Below are 20,916 nucleotides of genomic sequence, written 5' to 3' on the forward strand. Positions count from 1 at the left end.
AGTTACGGAAATTGGGCAGGAAGAAGACTGCGGCTTTTCATTACAGAACTCATTTTTTTTCTCCAGCCTTGAGCACACAGTACTTTGATTAAACATTAAAGTTTTGAAATAAAGATGTAAATTTATTTAAATTAAAAATATATTTTGCCAAATTATCATTCAGAAAGAGTACATTAATTTAAATTCCCATGGGAAACTTTCTGATGGCCCTTTACTACAGTGCCTTCACGTCAATTTATTATTTATATTCTGGTATATTCAAAAGTTTTAAACTATGTTAGAAAAATACATATAAGGCCCTGGCTGGTGTAACTGAGTGGACTGAGTGCTGGCCTGTCCACCAAAAGGTCGTTGGTTCGATTCCTAGTCAAGGCACATGCTTGGGTTGCAGGCCAGGTCCCCAGTAGGGGACATGCAAGAGGCAACTAGTTGGTATGTCTCTTACACATTAATGTTTCTCTCCTTCTCTTTCTCCTTCCCTCCCTGCTCTCTACAAATAAATAAAATCTTTAATAAAAAAAATACATATAAGATATAAAATAAGAGAGGAAGCTGGAGTAAAGGAAAAATAAGTGTAGGAAAAATAAGATGAGGCCAGACGAGCAACGACTCCATCAGAACCACCGGAACACTAGTTAAGAATGAGGATCCTTGATCAGCCCCAGACCTGCTACATCAGACTCTCTAGGGTAAGGCTCTGGGATCTCCTTTTTGCAGCCCCATGACCTGGAGTCCTGATGCAATTTAAAAGAAGACAAAGAGTGACTAATAGGATATTAGGATATTTATTAATGTAGTATTTAGGGCATGGTAGCTAGAGGAATGGACACTGTGAGACTAACTCCGAAGAACACATTTAAAAATAAATCCTATGTAAACCAGAATCATCCCTTCTCCCTCTAGGACATTTCATGATCCTCTTCTGATTCCATCAATCTCCCCGCGACAGACCTCAGAGACAGGGGAAGACCGCCTGTTGTTTCGCCCTTTGGCTTCTACTCTTAACATGAAGATGCGTGTTCTGGGAGGTCTTGTTTTCCATCTTGGCTCCGGTCCTTAGCCTACTGCACTGTTCTGCTGGGTACTCTAGTGCCGGGGTGTCCTCTTACTGCATCACATCAACAGGTTAAACACATACTTAGAAGAATCCTATGTATTAACTACGCAGTGGTCATCTTTTCTGCTGCTTGCATTTTATAAAACATACTTTCACATGACTCATGTGAAAATTAAAAGTTAATGATGCTAAATTTTTTAAACATAGGATTTAGAATACCATAAACATAAAAGGAAAGAGAAAGAATTACAGCTTAATTTTACAATGGAATTAAGAATATATTGAAAATTATACATTTAAAAAAAGTGTATCAGCTTACAGTGACTTCTGCTGTAGCTGTAGCTTTTGTTCAATGATGTCTGAGAAACGAGGAACTTTTTTTGAAATAGCCACACGGATGTCTTCACTCATATTAATGTAGCTTCTGGACTTTGTTTTAAAATGTAAAAGTGACGAAAATCCCAATTCACAAAGGTACGTCGAGGCAAACGGTATAAGGATTTCTAGAGCTGTCTTTGCCAGGTCTGGAAATATTGTAAACTGAACACACCAGAAATCCTCGAGCTTCATTGTCTCAAATTCCATTAAAATTTGGCCACTCGCTCGTAATTCAGCAAGATCATTCTTCATTAAATAACCGTCATCAACAAAATCCAGGTTAAAAAGAAATGGATCCAGTATCCACTTACTTGCCTCTTCAAGATCCCCCACGGAAAAATACCCGTGGGAGGAGTTGTTCAGCTGTTGCAGATGCAGTGTGATTTCGGCGGCAATGCTTCCCGCTTCATCATCTGAGACGATTATTTCTTCAAGGAAAGGAAAGTTGGTAAAATTTCTTTTCTCGATTCGCTTTAGCCAAAATGGAAACTTCCTAACAAAGGCAGATAGCTTCTCTCTAGCTGACACCGTGTTCATCCCAGTCCTTTGCATAGAGGCACTGAGTTCATTCAGGTGTTTGAATAAATCTGCAAGGTAGGCTAGATGAATTTTAAACTCTTTATTTTCAAAGCCGTTAACTAAAGTACTGTTTTGGTGGTGAAGAAACTGGTTTATTTCTTCATACATTTCAAAAATATGAGTAAGTATTTGGCCTCGGGAAAGCCACCGCATTTCCGTGTGGAAAAGGAGGACGCTGTACTCTATTCCGATCTCTTCGAAAAAGGCCTGAAACAGGCGATGATTCGGAGCTCGCCCTTTGATGAAATTTATTACCCTCACGACAGTAAACAGAGCATCCCTCAGCTTCGCAGGCAATGTCTTCGTGACAAGTTCGTGAGGGTTCAACAAGCAATGTGTAATCACAATGTGAGGTACCTCTTTTTTCACACAAGCGACGAACTCTGAATTTTCTCCAAGCATAGATGAGGCACCATCAGTACAAACAGAGCCACATACATCAAGTCCTATCTTATGCTTCAAAAAGAAGTCTCTGAAGAGACTGAACACATCTTTTCCTTTCATGGTTAACTGCAACGGCTCACAGAATAGAAATTCTTCTATGATCTCTCTTTCTTTTATGTAGCGCACAAATGCCATCAGCTGACTGCAGTCATCCATGTCTGTTGTCTCAGCAAGCTGAATACCCACCTGCAGAGGACTGGCTTTGATGTCTTCCAGAACTTGCTGTAAGATATCCTTGCTCATTTCATCAATTCTAGAATGGATCACATCATCTGATAAGGGAACCTGCTGAAGCTTCTTCTGTGCATCTGGACCCAAAACTATATGTGCTATTTCCAATGCGCAAGGTTTCACTAATTTTTCAGCTATTGTATGAGGATTCTTCTCCTTGGCACACAGATACGCAAACTGATAGGAGGCTTGTAATAAGGCATCCTCTTGAGATGCAACTCCAAATGCTTTCAAGGTTTTGCTCTGATCAGATGGTGCTGGCATATGCTTCAGGCTATTGAGATCGTGCCCACCGACACCGCCATGCTGCCTGTTAAAATGGTCAGAGAGTTTTGAAGGTCTGAGGTCAGCATTTGAAAATACCGAGTTACACAAGACGCACTGTGGGCGTTGAGTTCCGTCAACCTCCGTTGTACAGGTGAACCAGTAACGAACATAGTCATCATCCCATTTGCGTTTCTTCGACATGGCACCCTGAAATTTTCAGGTGGTGTTCCAGAGATGCTGCAGAATTTTGCTTTGGGAGTAAAATATAACCCACACATTAAAAATCAGTGGCTCAAAAAACAACAACAAAAAAGACAAAATAAAAAATCAGTGGCTAACCAAACTAAAACAAAGCCACATCACATGCCATCCTGTCATTTGTGTACATGTGAAGAGACAGACTGTTTAGATACCAGTTCAAAGTAAGCCATGACGGCATGACATTCCAGCTTGAAGCTAGAAACTCACAGCTAAAGGCCAGCAAGGTCTATGTGGGCGATTCAGGTGTAGGCAAGTTGGGAATACTCTTAAGTCCTCTACTGGTGGATTGCAGTTATGGCTTAATTTGCTTTCCAAGATATATGTTCTGAACAAATATGCTACATTTTGATGCCCAGAAGGGGCATCTCACTACCAACCCCTCCTTCCATCTTGGGCCAATAATGTATGCACAGCCCCTGTTATGAAGCCCTGAATAGAGAAGGAAATAATTCACTAAATACAATAAGGAAGGGCGGGTACTTGGACAGAGTGGCTAGTTCTTTTTACTATGAGGATGGCCAAAATAGTTTGTTTAGTTTTATCTGTATGATGGCTGTAGTAGCGCTTGTCTTCGACTTCATTGGAAACAATTTTGTTAGATTGTATTGTGACAACTGTCATATCAGTGTGCATTTAAAAAAGAACATCAAAATTGGTGAATTTTTGTGCAGTGATTTCAATATTGAAGATGGAAGAAGATATGCAACATTTTTCGGCATATTATCCTTTATGATTTCAAGAAAGGTAAAAATGCAACTGAAATGCAAAAAAAGATTTGTGTAGTAGATGGAGAAGGTGCTGTGACACCAATTGAACATGTCAAAAGTGGTTTCCAAAGTTTCTTGGTACTACTGACACTGTGGCCAAATACTTCTTTGCTGTGGGCCTGTCTTATGCATTGGAAGGTGTTTAGCAGCACCCCTGGCCTCTACCCAGTAGAAGCCAATAGCAGGAGATAGGTGACATAGTCAAAATGGTCAAATCAATAAAGTTTTTGGTGAAAATGAAAAATATGTCTTTGATTTTACAGAAAAAACTAAACAGACTTTTTAGCCAATCCAATAGTTAAGGATTAAACAGGGCTGTAAAACTATTTGATCCTTAGGTTGGGGCTTTGACTCCAACCTAATCAGAGAATTTCAAACAGGTCTGATTAAGCCACCCTTGACATGGAAGTAGAACACAAATATGGCTCAGAGTTTCCTGCTGCTAAAGTGTAACACACTATCAGCCCGTGATTCACACTGTCTGAATGGAAAAGCAAAACAAGTTGTTTAGGAGAAACACAACTATTCTTGTTACCAATGTTCAAGACCCTCAAAGATGAAAAAGCTTTCTTGTGTTTTAGAACCTCACCATTTCCACTTTCTCCTTTGTGGTACTTAGTAGTCACAATATTATAAAATATAAACATGAAAAAAGCATCATCATAGTAAGGAAACATTGTCTATTTAAACAGGTGTGATAATGGCATGGTTGTCTTTGAAAAAAAAGCCCTCATTTATCAGAAATACAGACTCAACCATTTACAAGTGAAATGATAAGATGCTGCTGGGGTTCCCTTTGATATAGTGGGCTTCAGCACACACGCACACACACACACACACAAAGTGGGGTGGAGATAGAAGAAATAAGATCGGCCTTGCGATATTAACTGTTAAAGCTGGATGATGGGTACACATATTCTATTTTTATGTATACCGGAAATTTTCCACAATACACAGTAAAATAAGCAAACAAAAAGCAGTATCTCGTTAAGATATATGTCATTCTTTTTTAGAATGATTCTTTTAAAGTATCCTAGGATGAAAAATCTGATATAACAAAGTAGGATGTTTTTGCAAATTGATAAAGTACAAGGGTAGCTATGAAAAAGTATCACGATTGACAGAAAAAAAAAGTTAAAGGTGAACATCCCCATAACAAGTACTTGGGGAATGCTACACATACACATTTCAGCAATGACAACACCCAAGTGCAGTTGCAAACCTAAAACTCCAAAACAAATTCTACTTCTGTCTATCCTCCGCCAGGAGCGGGTGTCCGGGCAGGCAGCGGATTTAATCACTGCACTTTACAGTTAAAAGCAAATAGCCAGGAGAAAAGGGACGAGCGAACGCTCCAGACGCAAAAGCCTGTGATTCTGGCTTTGTCACTTACGGACTGGGACCTTTCCAAGCCCCACTTCCTTAGCTGCTGATGACAATAGTACCTACCTGATAGGGTCGCTGGGATGTTTACTTATGAGCATGCGTGGAAGGCACACGCAGCTTGTAACGGGCAGCAAGGACCTGCTGCTGTTATTAAGGACGCTTAGGAGGCTGCCCCGGGAAAACTGGGCGCCTGCGGCGACGAAGGAAGACTCCGCTCCGTCTCCACCCACCCCTCTCCGAGCCCGAGGCGCAGGCCCCAAGGATGCTCGGGATCCTTTTAGGAACCCGTTTCAAGGTCTAAGCCACTTTCCGCTCAGGCTGGGGCCTAGCCCCTGGGCGTCCGAACCACTCTAGGCGGTGGCTCCTTAGGTGCAACCCCGGAGCAGGAACCTGCGGAGGGGAGTGACACCGAGGCGCCCGCAGCCACCTCCACCCAAGCCGCGCCGGGCTTCCATCCGGGTTCTGCGGCTGGCTTCCCGCCCGCAGACGGGGCCTGGCAGCTCCAGACACGCAGGCGCATTAGCAACCGGCCGGGGCTCGGGTGTGTGTGTGGGGGAGGGGGGGGGGGGGGAGGCTGGATAAGGAGCATGCGTGCTAGCCATCACCCCCCAAACCCCGTCTCCCAATCTCCAGCCCCAGATCCGTTTTTTGGAAGACTGTGTACTTGGAGCTGGAAATGTTTTCATTTTGTCTGCCAGAAGGAATGCCAGAAAAATGGAATCTAAGGAATGGAAGGCACTGCAATTCTATAATGTTCTTCAGGGCTTTGGAAATAAAATTTTAGAGTGTGTCAGGTGAGCTTGTAAAACTCCAGTAATTTACCATTTTCTATATGGAATCAATGACGAAAAAGAAAAGGAAGTTCATTGTACTCCCGAATTACACCTTAAGGCCAACGAGACAGGCTATACATTCCATTAAGATGCTCACAGTGGAGGACGTGTTTCCAGAGCTCAGGTCCTCTTGCCCATGCAGGTCACCCCCAACCCCCCACCATCAATCAAGAGCAAGTGGATGAATTTCCTGAGAATCATCATCTATTTTAGAGAAAAGATCTTTATTTATAATTCTTTTTAACAGGGCCATAAAGTAATAAACCTATATTAGAGATTAAATTTTAGAGATAAACTCCAGAGGAACTAAAAAATATTTAAAGAAACAAATCCAATCATAGCTGTCTGTACCATTTGGGGTATATTTTTGTCCAGAATTCTTATATATTTAAGGAAATGGCATTATATTCATTTTTTTTTTTTTTTTTTTTTTGTATAATCAATCTTGTTAGAAGCATCCCATAAGGCTGGAGGAGCAGGGAGTGCTTAAGAATGTGGGCCACATGTATCATCTTCAGGTGTTGATGGTGAACTTGGCAAAGATGGAGGGTACGCTTCAGGTTTCTGTTAGCAGAAGAAATTGCAAGACACCAGCCTTCCTGGCCAGGGAACTAGGGCCTTAAATACTAGAGAAAGGAGTAGGCTTTAGAGTCAGAGAAACCCTGGCTTCATGTCCTGGCCCAAGCAATTTGAACTCCTAGGCCTTGAGCAAACTACTAGGAGTCATTAAGCCCAGTGCTTGTTATAAAGTACGGACACCATTCATTGCCCCACGCAGTCCTTTTGAGGAGGTAAGTTATATATGGAAACTACAGCACACAGTTCCAACACTCAAAAGGCAGCTTTTACTGAGCTAAAAGTCAAAGCACATGTCTGGAGAAATGTTCTGGATATTACCTTTCTTCCTAACTGAAACACAAATGAGACATGATTTCAGGTATTACAGAATTCTTTCTAAAATCAGACTAATTCAGGTTTTGCAGGAGAGGGAATAGAGGCCCAGAAAGGATAGGTGACACATTTTTTGAGATAAAGGACCCTGAAAATTTGATTCAAACTCACAGAAACTAACCCAGGCTCCCTCAGAGCCCTTTCAACAACCACTTTTCTACCAGATATTTGAAATAATGCTACAAACCATTTCATACATACTTAAGTATTCTCAATCATATATCTTTATTAACAAAATATAAATAAGATACAAAATAAACACCAGTCTCAGACTTTATGTTGAACTATCCTATGTTAAAGTAGGAATATGAAAACACAAACTTTTGACATTCTTGAAGTGGTTAAAATGAGATCTATTGGCATTGCTATTTTAATTTCATACCAGTCTGAGTCTAGATACCACGTGGATATTCACAGTACTTGACAATTAGGTTCAGTTGCTCTCCCAGCAGACTTACTTCTGTGTATGTGCTGCCATAGCGAACACCAAATTATTTCTGAGATACTAACTTAATGCAGTATCTTAGCGGATTTTGGTAGCTGAGAAAATCCAACGAGCTGTTAGAAGTCAATGTACTCATGTCAGAGGTTTGAAACTCATTTTTTTTTTTTCATGGACCTGTTCTCTGTCAGTATTATTTTCACAATGTCTTTAGAAGAGGCTGGAGGGTCATGGCAATCTAGTAGCCCTACAAGCTATCCTCATAGTTCTTTTACGAAACCTTCAACCTCAGATTTTGCTTTCGCAAATTTTACAAAGTGACACCTGCTGGATACAAAGATTAGGTACAAGGGAATTATACAAGCTTTTAAAGTCAAATTTCATATTCATGATTGTTACATAAAAACAATCACAATTAAAACAATAAAATAGTATCATAAACTATATCCTCTATGATACAGGAAAGGATTTCTGTCTACAGGCTCATGTCCAGAATGGTAAAATGTCCAACTCTGACTCAAGAATGGAGAAGAGAGTTCTTTTTCCATCCAAAGGCTCACACATTTAGTTCTAGGTGTAAGACACAAGTAAATATTTTACAATCAAAATTGTATAAACAAGTGAAAAACAGAATTATTACCAGAGGATAAAGTTATTCACATCTTTTACAAATTTCCTTTCAGACTGAATTATTTTAGCTGCAGACCAGGAAAACCTTAGGAGGCAACAACAAATCACTATAAACTAGCTACAATATAGTTACCACTAATTTAAAAAAATGAAGCCCAGCCCTGGCCAGGTGCCTCAGCTGGTTGAAGTGTCAATCCGAACACCAAAAGGCTTCAGGTTCAACTCCTGGTCAGGGCACATACCTAGGCTGCAGGTTCCTGTCGGGGCGGGCGGGCAACAATCAACGCTTCTCGCTCACACCCATGTTTTTCTCTCTCTCCCTCTCTGTAATCAATAAACATATCCTCAGGGGAGGATTAAAAAAGAGTAAAAGTAAAAAATAAAAAAAATGATTCCCTGGTTTTGAGGAAGAGTAAGCTACCTTTAAAATGTGTGCAAACTCTGGATAAAGTGCCATAAAAACTGAAGAAGTAAAGGTTAGGACTTAACTGTTGAGATGAAGACAGTCTTGAGAGAGCGAGCGAGCACGTGTGTGAGAGGTAGTGCACGGGCAAGCGAACCAAGGCCTCTTTCTGTATCACTAATATAAAATTGGAAATGCAACCTTAATCTGCACTTAAGGTACACCTCTTCGTTTTTCTTCTGTTTCTTCAGTGTGGAAAGAAGTAAATTTACCATAGGACTCCTGCAAGCTTTATTAAAGTCAGGCAGCGAGCTGAGCAGACACTGACTTTTCCATCTACAATCATTGGCAAGAAACTGAAAAGAATTTATCATCAGCTGTGTTTATCATGGGTGACTGTGGCGAGTTACTACTGTCCAAGGAAAGAGGCCATGGGGTCATCTGGCCTCTGCCGCTTCATTCTATAGGCCTCCATTTCCTCCTCCGTGGGTTCCCGAGTTTCATATATGCTATTGTAAGGCCGCTTCCTCTCATCAACCTGCATGAGCTCCTTGACATGAAGAAGGCGGGCCTCCTCTGCATTCAGTGCCTATAGTGAGAAGAAAAACATGAGTGCCATGGCTCTACCCCAGCTCCTTTTGTTGCAAAGTGGCAGAATACCACAAGACTCCACTGAATATAAACTGCTACATCAAAAACCTAGATTATGCCCTGGCTGCTGTGGCTCAGTGGACTGAGTGCCGGCCTGTGAACCAAAGGGTCACTGGTTCAATTCCCAGTCAGGGCACATGCCTGGGTTGTGGGCCAGGTCCCCATTTGGGGGTGTGCAAGAGGCAACCACACATTGATGTTTCTCTCCCTCTCTTTCTCCTTCCCTTCCCCTCTCTCTAAAAATAAAAACAAAATCTTAAAAAACAAAACAAACTCCCTCACCCCACCCCCAGATTACCTGGAAGAGCTTGGGAGTCAGCCCTTCCATTATCAAGCAGCAACTAATCACTATTTGGCTTATGTGATTATTATCATAGAGCCCAAGTCATTCTACGATATCTCAATGTTTATTTATGAGGGTAAAAGGGGGGATAAATGGTAACAAAATGAGACTTGACTTTGGGTAGTTAACACACAATACAATATACAGATGATGTATTATAGAATTGTACACTTGAAACCTATATAATTTTATTAACCAATGTCACCCCAATAAATTAAATAAAAATTTAAAAAATAAGAGTGAACTAGATGTTGGGGAGACTTGACTTTGGGTAGTTAACACACAATACAATATACAGATGATGTATTATAGAATTGTACACTTGAAACCTATATAATTTTATTAACCAATGTCACCCCAATAAATTAAATAAAAATTTAAAAAATAAGAGTGAACTAGATGTTGGGTGATTATGATATATCAATGCAGGTTCATCAGTTTTAACAATGTACCATAATGGTGGGGGATGCTGATAAGATGGGAAGCTATAAATGATATTATAGGGAAGAGTTGTACCCTTCTCTCAATTTTGCTTATACTTAAACTGCTCTAGTAAAATAAAGGGTTTTTAATGTAAACAGCAAAAACTGAATGATGCTCATTTTACTGACAGCAGCCCACAAGTGATGCTTCTGGTGGAGACTGTAATTCTGAATTTTCCCAAGGACTTGAGACTTACAGATTATAGAGCCAGAAGGCAATTCTTTCCGGGAAACATGTCAATAATGCTAAAATTACAGCTTTACAAAGCACGTTTTGCCTGTACATTAGTGGTATTTGTCAAATTTTGAGGAAGGAGGCAGTAATGAGACACACAAAATCTCCACTCACATTCTTGACCTGATACGAGGTGACATGAGCAAATCGCCCAGAACGGGAACTCATTCCGTTTTTATAATGAGCTTGGCCATGGTCCTAGATGATTCACTTCCTAAGGTCCCTTACCGATAAAGGGTGCTTGTGGTCATTTTCATTATTTATATCTCACAACGTACCTTTTTCAGTTTTTCATGTTTCTTTTCTTCATCATCACTATCTGAACTGCTCTTTCGATGCTTCTTCTTCTTCTTCTTTTTCTTCTTTTTCTCCTCTTTTAGTTTTTCCTGATGCATCTGACACAGAGGATTGAAACATAGTGTTATTAAGCAAAAACAAAGCTTTAGTGCAAATTTTAAAGTCCTCTTTCAGGTTTTTAAAAATTCAGGACTTACCTCCATGAGGGTTTGGGGTTTTTTCACGGATTCTTCTCCAGCTGCGTCATTTACAATACATTCCTCTGAATTCTGTGGGAAAATATATGCAATTGGGCTCGAATATCATAGTTATCAATTATGCAAGTTAAAGTGTGAAGCATGGGGATACATGTTTCATACAGATTCTGACTTAAGGCGTTGGCTGTCTTAGAGCTCTAAGAACCGGAGGACAATTACTCACAGTGATCTCTTTCCCAGCTTCTCCAGTACAGTAGGAATACTTGATAAAAGAGTGACAGCATTTGTATCCCCATCGGCCTTCTTTCCAGTAAGATCCCCAGATATGCTGCAGAGAGAGAAAGAGAGGTTACTTAAAATGGAACCTGAGCCCAGGATGGTGTGGCTCAATGGATTGAGCATTGGCCTGCGATCCAAAAGATCACTGGTTTGATTCCCAGCAAGGGCACATGCCTGTGTTGTGGGCCAGATCCCTGGTTGGGGGTATACAAGAGGCAACCGATGTATCTATTGCACATCAATGTTTCTCTTGCTCTTTCCCCTCCAAAGATAAATAAAATCTTTAACAAATAATAATAAAAGAACACACCCTTAAAAAAAAAAAAAAAAAAAAAAAGGAAACCTGAACTAGGGACTCTGATATACTGTTCATAGGAGTATAAAATACAGCCCTTTTAAAGGTAACATGGGAGGAAAATTATAAGGATTCCAGAGCTAGCTAACAAGCAAAGGTTGTCTTGACCTCACGTGTAAGAAGCAGGTTTTACACTACAGTGGTTTGATATTCTTCCCAAGACTTATTTAAAAATTTAGGATGTGTGACTTCTCTTGAAAAATTAAGGACTATGACATTCTGGGCCCACATTCCTGCTTGGCAAGAATTAGCTATTGATGAACAGTGAATGCTCCTATAGACAAGGTTTATATTCTTGGCTTTGCTCAATGGGCCTGGCTCACTTCACTCACGTATGTTTACTTGCCTGACTCCCACAGGTAGTTACATTTGTAACCTAACTTAGAGAGACAAGTGTAGTTTGGGTGTTTTAAAAGTACAGCAAGTGACGTAATATGCTTTATGACATGATGCAACATGAAGCATTCTACATCATTTGCGAAGTGTTCTTGTCAAAATACCTAACATATCTAATAAAGCCTTTAAATGTGAATTCCTGTTTACAGGAGACACAGGGGATGGAGGGAAAGTTATTTATATCACTGGAAACCAGTCAACTACGGAAAGGGACAGTTTACAAGGTAACTGGCCCGATCTGTTCAACAGTCACTGTCATGGAAAAGGAGAGATATACTCTAGAAAAAAGGGACATAACAACCAAATAACAGTCAAAATAAACTTTGGATGCTGACTCAAAAAACAATAAAGAAACAAACAAAAAAACCCTCCAAAGAGCTATTTAAAAACATTTTGGAGTACATTTTGGAAAATGTCAATAAGGCCAAGAGATTAGATGATATTAAGGAGCTAATGTCAACTTTCTGAACTGGTACTGCAGCTATAAAAAAAAGAGTATCTCTAATTTTAAGAGATACATATAATTTTTATGGTGAAATATTATAATATCTGTAATTTTCAAGCGTTTCAAAGCATATATGGAAACATGTAAAAAAATTCTGAATCTAGTGGTGGGTATATGGGTAAACAGAGTAGTATTCTTTTACATTTTCTCCTGTTTTTGGAAAAATTCACAAACCAAACTTAAAATGTAAAAAAAAAGCACAGTCATGATTCAGTAATGGAGCTGTAACATGAAGATATGACCCAGAGCCAAATGCTAACAAGGACACAAAACGGGCCTGGTGTAGCACATACCGTGTGGTTGTGGATCTTCACATCCTCCTCATACTTGGAGCAGGCGACAGCCCGCTCCTGTCCTTTGATGACTGTCCCATGCCTTGAATACTCCACGTAGTCTTCTGTCTGAGCTAAAAGCAGTTCAGCTGGAGGGGCATCCAAATGTTCTTGGCCACCATACTAAAAAGGACATCGAACATTATTAAATACATTTTATGATAAAGATTTGCACTCAACTCCTTACTGAAGAGTTTATTTCCAATCAGAAAGATTAAAGGAATATTCTTTATGGGTCCTGTTACGCAAAACACAATGAAACAAATGCCACCAGATTTTCATAGACAAATACGAGATGTCTCAGTTGCTATTTATCTGCTGAATGTGGCCATACATTCCTCTATCCTATACACATGCCCATTTGCCATGACTGTGATGCTCCTCCCCTGAAGAGACCGAGTCTGTTTCTCCACTCCTTGAATCCGGGCTTGGCCATATTACTTGCTGTGGCCCACGGGAAACTTGCACGTGTGATGCACACAAAGGCCTGGAAAGCACTCGTGCACGGGGGCACACATTTTGTTACTATCTCTGGTGACCTGACAATGCCATGGAAAGAAGCTGGACTAGCCTACTGAGGATGACGGCCCAGGAGGGGCAGAGATGAACTGCTCCAGATACGGCCCTCTTCAGACAACCTGCCTGCCAACTGTTAGGAGACCAGAGTGAGGCCATCCTAGACCATCCAGCTGCAGATGAGCAGGCCCAGACCAACATAGAATGAGAAGAACTAAGTGTTCATTTTAAGTTGTGAAGTTTTGGGTTGGTGTGTTTGCTACCAAAGCTCAGGGATACAGCTATGCTAATACCAGCTGCCAAGTGATTAAGTCAATGGAAAGAAAGGACTATTCCTGATGGATTAAAAGGGACTCTCTTTGTATAGTATTTCAAGTGTACGTCAAGTGCTTATTAACTAGTAACTTCTCTTTAAGAAACGTTCTTTAGCATTTTTGCCAAAATTACCTTTTCCAGGATGCTCTCTTTCTGCTGTTCTTTGAAGTCTTCTTTTTTGACTTTGAAGGACTTATACAGCAGTTCTAGTTTGGTAGGGTCGGCCTGCAGATGCACTTCGGATCCCTTGTCATAGGCTTCCCATGCAAACACTAGGGCGATTCAAAACATCTGAGTAAGTTGCCAGCTACATGGTGTTTTAAAATGCCCCCAATTTCTTAGGAGCTGGTATGAAATGCCTTGACAATACAGCAAACACTTACACTGTGTCTGAGCCATTGAAATGGTATCACCTGTGTATCTAACAAAGTTATCTCCTGCATAGCTCACTCTGTAAATATAAAATGAAGAAAAAAAACTGTTTCAGAGATTGATTTAAGGAAAGTTAATTCTTTCTGACCCAACCACAGATGAGCTTCATTTTAATGTAGATTCAATTTTACAATTCAAAGCAAACCCCCTCATCCCTCCACCTCGAAATCTGTACATTTAACTTGACACTTACTCATCCGGATTCTTCCCTGCATTGGCGTAAGGATTCTCCCTCATCGCTCTGGTTTTGGGATCATAGTAAGCAGAATTTGGGTCTAAATTTCGCAAATACTAGAATAGGAAAATGTTTAAAGACTGTATTAACGTTTATTTCCAACAAAAAAATTTCAGCAGACTAGAAGGTGATCACAATCAATTCTGTGTGTGAATGCATTCTGGGGCAGAGCTGAAGAGAAAAAACCAGAATGACACCTAATTTTGGAATGACTGACTACCTGACTCATATAATGCCCAGATATCAAAAGAGTAGGTACATTTTAGGCTGGGAAGACAAATATTTTTTAAATGTGTGCACTAAGTTGTCCAGGCTTACTTTTGCAATATCTTCACGAATCCTAAGATTCCGAACAGTAATCCGTCTCTTAGAGTCAAAGTTTTGTCCAGGCATGTCAATATCATCTGCGTATTTATCTTCATCCTCATCTTCACTATTATGATCTTTTTCCTGAATAAGGAGGAAAAAAAAATAGTAAGAAAAGCAAAATAGCATTTAGTTGTTTTCCTTTCATTTCCCTTTAACCATACCCTTACTTACTTGTTTTCTTTAAAGCTGTTATTATTACTAATTACATTAGTAATAATTATATCATTATTATATTCGCCATCAGAAATTGAAGTTTAACACATACGCAAATAGGGCAAACATTCATTACCATTTGAGAATTTGGTTCCTCTTCTCCCCACTGGTGTTTTGGAGAATTCTACATCATGACAGAAGGAAAAAAATTGTTATTTTATTCCACTAAATCTACTTATTATTTAACACTTTAAAAAAAGTTAAGATAGTCCTGGCTGGTGTGGCTGAGTGGATTGAGCACCAGCCTGCGAACTGAGAGGCCACTGGTTTGATTCCTAGTTAGGGCACATGCCTGGGTTGTGGGCCAGGTCCCCGCTGGGAGCATATAAGAGAGAACTAATTGATGTATGTTTCTCTCTCACATCAATGTTTCCCTCCCTCTTTCTCCTTCCCTCCCCTTCTCTCTAAAAAATAAATAAAATCTTTTAAAAAAGGGGGGTGGGCAAAAGGGGGAAACAACATTCATTATATGTTTCTATTTGTTTGTATTTGCTTAAGAAACTCTGAAAAAATCCACAAGAAAAATATAAAAGGCTATGGAGGGATGAGGGTTAGAGACAGGGTGGGTGGAGACGGGTGAGACTTTGCATGGTGCATCTTAAATTGTTTCGAGCTTTGAACCATGTGAATTTATGTAAAAGTAAGTAAGTTTGTATTTAATGACAGAGAAGACAAGTTGTGATTGCATTATATATTGTTTCATTGAAGGAGCAGGTGATACATGAGCACGTAAAGATAAATCCACATAAAAAGCATGTTGTTATTATAGTTACGCACATATACAACACGTGTGTGGGGGATGTGGCGTGGGACCTAGAAAGACCTACTTCAAAATGTTAGTAGTTAACAAAGGGGATATTTATTCTTTTAATTTTTAAATTTTTATTTCACTAAATATGTACTACTTTCAATATCAGAAATATTAAAAAAAATATTTGGGAGTTCCCACAAATGGCTAGTTCAACAAAGGACATTTGTATTGCTATACAGACAGCTGAATCTCTGTAACAGAGACTGCTCCACCACATGCAGTTAATCTTAGTATCAAAGTTCCCCAGTGGCAAAAGTTATCAGTGCTCTACAGACATGTAAGGATGCTTACTGGGAAAATGGTACTATTTTTATAACAAACAGAGAATATGTTAGATGAAAAGAAACAGGCCATTTTTCTTTTTCCAAAGTTGGTAAAAATAATCACAACAACAGCTACTAATACCAAATGTTTACTGTGTGGTATGTATGCTAAGCCCCCTAGGGGGTAGCCTACTTTAGGGATGATAAACTGAGGCTCAGAGAGGCAAATTAATTTTTCTAGGACCACCTGGTTAGACAGGTGGCAAAGCTGGATTTTAACCTCTGTTAGCTTGTGCCATTAATTTTAGTGCTAAAATCTACGTGCTAAAATGTTAGCTTGCAGGATAGCTTACTTCACCAATTACCTACTTCCAGAAATTTAAACCATTTCCATTTCTTGCAAATGAAAAACATTCTATGGTGAACATCTTTGTGTACAATGATTTTTATGAATACTAGAAAATTCTTTAGCATGGAGAATTTGCTAATTTAATTCCAGAAAAGGTATACAAATATTTTATGACAATATTCTTTCCAACATGATTACATCAATTTATATTTGCCTGAATACTATAAAAGTGTCAGTTTTATTGTCCCTCGATAGCAGAAGATACATAAAATAAATTGTTTCAATTTTCATTTACTAAGATATGCAACTTTTTTATTGATCATTTTCATTACTTACAGCCTGTTCCACTAATTTTCCCGAGGCTAGTTCTTCTTGGAGTTTCTGGGCTTTCAGTGTTCGTTTTGCCTAACCAAGAAACAAAACAAAACATCTGCAATTTACTTGCAACATTCAAATGAACATTTCATTTTTGTAATACATTTAAGAGGAATCAGTGTATGGTTTTCAGAAAAGGTCGGTGGACAAGGTCATCTCTTTGTGATTTCCTGGAGCTCTAGGCCTATGCTCTCTAAGGAACAGCAGTTACAAACTCCTGTTTGAACCAGGCATGAATGGAAACTGAGCCAGAGTGTCCGTGTGGTCAACTGCAGAGAGCAAGCCCCATCTAAAACGGGCAGCCACCTGACTCCAGATGACTGACTCTTGTCAGGCGGGCCCAGTATTACCATATATTTCACTTACGAGAAGATAAAATTTAGATTATGTAAAATCTCATGATTTTTAAATGTCAACTCCCTCTTAGAAAAATAAAACAGCAGTGTGGCTATGGTTTTAAATAGGGGTGAGTAGGTGAAAACACAACAGAAAAAAACCGAGGTTGAATTAAAGTAAAACCCAATTTTCTGAAACAAGTTTCCTCGTCCCCTTCTACCACCCTCGAATGCTCTGAGACAACTGTAAAGTAGGCCCACAGGCAACACACAGTCTGGGAACCAATTTTATAACCTTAAAGAGCCAAAAACTTTGGACACTGTAATCTGTTCTCACACTTCCAAAATTTTTTGCAACCTAAGTCAGGGAGTAAAGGACAACACACGATTCAGATAAAAAGAAATTGCTGCCAAACAGGGCTAGCACACTGTTTATGCTCATTATTCAATTAGGCTTACATAAAAAATGCCACCATCTTTAAACTCAAAAAAATAGAGTCGCTAAATTAGAGACAGAGCAAACTGTACATTGGTTAAGAACACCAGGAAAGCGGGAACTTTGCTCACCAGATCGACTTTGGCGTATTCTTCTACAATTTTCATGTGTTCTTCGGGATTGTAGCCGTTCCACCGATCCCTCTTCCCGTCGTAGTCAAACGCCAGTTGAGGCTGCACATGTTCGTCTGGAGCTATATTGATTCCTGTAAACTTTGCTCCAACGCGCCTAGGTCTCTGCGAAACAGAGTAAGATTAAATCTCTCCCTGAGTGCCTGCAGCCCAGAGGAAAATTTCATATGATGTTTACAGAGCAGGTGTGAACATATCATGAGTCTATTTATAAAATAAAGACTCCACTTTATAGTCTATTTTATAAAATTACCAGTTAGTCTTCCAGCAGAAAAATTTAACGATGCTGAATTAAGATTACTTTCACGCAAGCTAATTTTTGTTTAACTGGTAGCTAAGAACAGGTAACTTCAGGAACAAAGAATTAAGCGCTCTGACAGGGAGTGAAGAAGGAAAGGCGCTGACCACAGCCCCCCAAGTTCCCGAGGGGCATTTACCTCGAAGCAGTCCTTCTTTTTGTGCGTCATGGCCCCGCAATTTTCACACGCTCCTTCGCGGTACTTAGTAGTTATGGAATTCTGTGCGCGAATAAAAAGAAAAACAAAGAAAATGTTTTATTTATCTCAGTAAGTTGGAAATAACATTGGCTCTCATTACATTGTCTAATGAAATGATTTATTAGTTAAAAGAATAACCAGTGAGAGTCTCTACACTTTTATAAATGAGAAAGTTTAAGGACTTCAGCAACATAAAATGTATAAAATAAAATACGGGAGCTAATGTCATGTGGATCGTGAATTTTAATACCAGATACAAAGTTACGTAATCCATTTCTCCTTTATACAGTATTGTATTAAAGGCCGTTACATTAAGTTTTTAAAATAGAATCTCCATTTACACAGGGCAGGTACGGGGTCCTACGCACCTCCTTCACACCCCTCTGGTACCACTCTCCGGAGGAGCTGTACTGCCTCTGTTTTTCGGGCTGTGGTCTCTGGTGCTTTAAAGTAGGTCTTTTGGATGGATCAATATACCATGGTACTGAAGAAATATACTGAGGAATATGAGGGTTGATGTCTCTGTAATAAAAGAAATTTTTTTTTTAGAGAATAAAGTTAAAAAAGTAATTGATATTACAATTACTAAAGATAGCCTATACAGAATCTGAGAGGACAGACACTGTAGTGGGGGGAGGAGAGGATATGCTTGATATCTCTCTAATATTAAATAAGAAAAAAACAATAAAAAATAGTGATTTAAAGGTGAGTAAGAAAATTGCCCACAAAGAAACGAAGAATAGTGATATAACTGAAGGAGGAAGAGAGATGTATTTTAATGAGATAAATCTTGTATCAGAGCAAGAGGCAAACAGTAATGTCTTCGAGTTGATTAAAATAATGGATTAAGTGTATTATTTAGACATGTGGAGGTAACAGTCAGAAAAACTAAAAAATACAAAGATTTGTAAGTAGTCAACTTCTATAATGGGATGGGGAGTAGGAAGAGTTGAAAGGGACTATAGTGTTCATTATAAGTCCTTCAGTATTATTTGGTTACTAAACCGTACACATATGAGCTTGATAAAATAAATAAAACAAACATGATGTAAATGGTAACGATAACTTACTGTCGAAGAATGAGGAACTGATAAAGTAGGCATGAATTTGAATTCTGAATGAATAGATCATGCAAAAAATTACTTACTTTCCTTCTTCATCAACTTCTGCAGGAGCATTACCCAGTTTTCGCTGTTCTTCTAGCTCCTTCTTCTTTCTCCAGTCCTCTCTGGTCATCTTCTTTGGTTCCTCCAAACTCATTTCTTTGGACCCCGACAGGGGGGCAGCATTAGCTGTATCCACAGCGGTAGCCGACATTGTTATCTGGCCTCCTCTTTGAAAAGGAAGAAACCTGTATTAGTGTAAATAGCCCTTCACAAGTTCATCTATCAAAATTACCTTCTAATGATATATACTGTGGATAATAAATACTGTCTCATATGTTCTTATTCTTTCACAGTATCTGTGAGGAAAGTCCCCTAACTAAAAGTCTCCACTATTGTAGTTACTCCCTCAATTCTAATTTACAAGTGAAGAGACATACATATGTATTTAAAATTTCTTAAGATTCTCTCATATGCATTTCCAAATCCCTCTCTTTGTAAATGTTAAACTTTCCTACCACACTAACCCTTAATGAGTAAACAGGGTCTGATCTTTGTTACCCTTAAAGACTGAATGCCTTAAGAGTTATCTATATTAATTACCTCTGTTTCATCATCAGCCACTTCCCTCTTCAATCACTCTAATTTAGCTTGACCACTCTGAAGAGTTGCCACTAAGTTGTCACTGGACATTCTTTTCAGTTCTGTTCCTTCTCTCTTTGCTATATTCTTATCCCTTGGCTTAGGGGACCCTGCATTTTTCTGGTTTTTCTTATACCCCTCTCACTCCTCCTCTTGTCTCCTTCATCCATTTCTTCCAAGTTAGTTAATTTTGGATTCTGCAAGGCCCAGTCCTATCGCCTCTTTCATCACCCTGAACCCCACTAGTAGGATAAGCTCATCCATTTCCAAGACTTGAGTAGCCACAGCACACCACTGTTGGCTCCAATTTATATCTCTATTCCAGACCTTTTATCTGAGCTTCTGACACATATATTCCAATTGCTTACTTCACAGCATCTCCACTTAGAGGTCTCAGAGGCATCTAACCTCAACATATTTTAATTCAAACTCATGATCCCCTCTATGAAATCTACTCTCCTTCCAGTTTCTCCTCTTAATGAAAAACACCACCTTTCATCCCTTTACGTAAGTGTTCCAGCTAATCCCCATACCTATTTCATCATTAAAAATTATGTGCCCCTTCTGCATATCACTCTTATTCATCTAATCTTCTCAGTGCTACCATCTTAGTGTTACTCCTTTTTCCAACTACATGCCATTTTCAATATTCCAGTAGTCATATTACAACAATACAAAGAAACAGGTAAAATTACTTTTGCAGTACTTTAACCCAATATTTACAGCATATTATGTCGCCATAAGAAAAAAAAAAGTCTTTAAAATCCGATGGTGATGTTACACTTGCTCAGACTAGCCACATTTCAAGTACTTAAGAGCCACAAGTAAAAATGACAGCTATCACATTGGGCAGTGCAGCTCCAATGAATAATTTTTACTTTAAAAACCACTAAAGACACAGTTCTGGTTTGACTGGGCCGAAGTACAATACCATGTGTAAAGTTTAGAACGGCGGCTTCTTTCTCGGTGCTCGTTCCCTGCTCCCTCCTCAACCTGGAGTTCCTCATCCCCAAGAAGGTGTATCTTAAGAATTAGAAGCTTCCGGCCTATTTTCCGGGGTCCTCTAGCTTAACCTTCGTCTCCTTGTACACAACCCCACCGACGCCACCCCCACTGCACTGTCCTCCCGCACC

General features: G+C 39.4%; 2 protein-coding genes across 2 annotated transcripts; both read right to left on the reverse strand.

Moving 5' to 3' along the window:
- Positions 1-769: 769 nt before the first annotated feature.
- Positions 770-5,850, reverse strand: FAM200C (family with sequence similarity 200 member C). Its single transcript, XM_024576946.4, has 2 exons — positions 5,434-5,850; positions 770-3,206 (listed from the first exon to the last, which is right to left on the reverse strand). Exon 2 carries the CDS (start codon positions 3,155-3,157, stop codon positions 1,373-1,375), a length of 1,785 nt encoding a protein of 594 aa, XP_024432714.2. The 5' UTR covers positions 3,158-3,206; positions 5,434-5,850; the 3' UTR covers positions 770-1,372.
- A 1,505-nt stretch (positions 5,851-7,355) lies between these two features.
- SLU7 (SLU7 homolog, splicing factor) lies at positions 7,356-20,811 on the reverse strand. Its single transcript, XM_053926932.2, has 16 exons — positions 20,715-20,811; positions 19,186-19,371; positions 18,407-18,560; positions 17,979-18,059; positions 17,482-17,646; positions 16,541-16,609; positions 14,858-14,905; positions 14,518-14,649; positions 14,158-14,255; positions 13,916-13,983; positions 13,665-13,804; positions 12,663-12,824; positions 11,058-11,162; positions 10,835-10,906; positions 10,619-10,735; positions 7,356-9,218 (listed from the first exon to the last, which is right to left on the reverse strand). The coding sequence occupies exons 2-16, from the start codon at positions 19,353-19,355 to the stop codon at positions 9,039-9,041; spliced, it is 1,761 nt and encodes a 586-aa protein (XP_053782907.1). The 5' UTR covers positions 19,356-19,371; positions 20,715-20,811; the 3' UTR covers positions 7,356-9,038.
- Between the last annotated feature and the right edge of the window lie 105 nt (positions 20,812-20,916).

Source organism: Desmodus rotundus, chromosome 6, assembly GCF_022682495.2.
Source record: "Desmodus rotundus isolate HL8 chromosome 6, HLdesRot8A.1, whole genome shotgun sequence".
Taxonomy (NCBI): domain Eukaryota; kingdom Metazoa; phylum Chordata; class Mammalia; order Chiroptera; family Phyllostomidae; genus Desmodus; species Desmodus rotundus.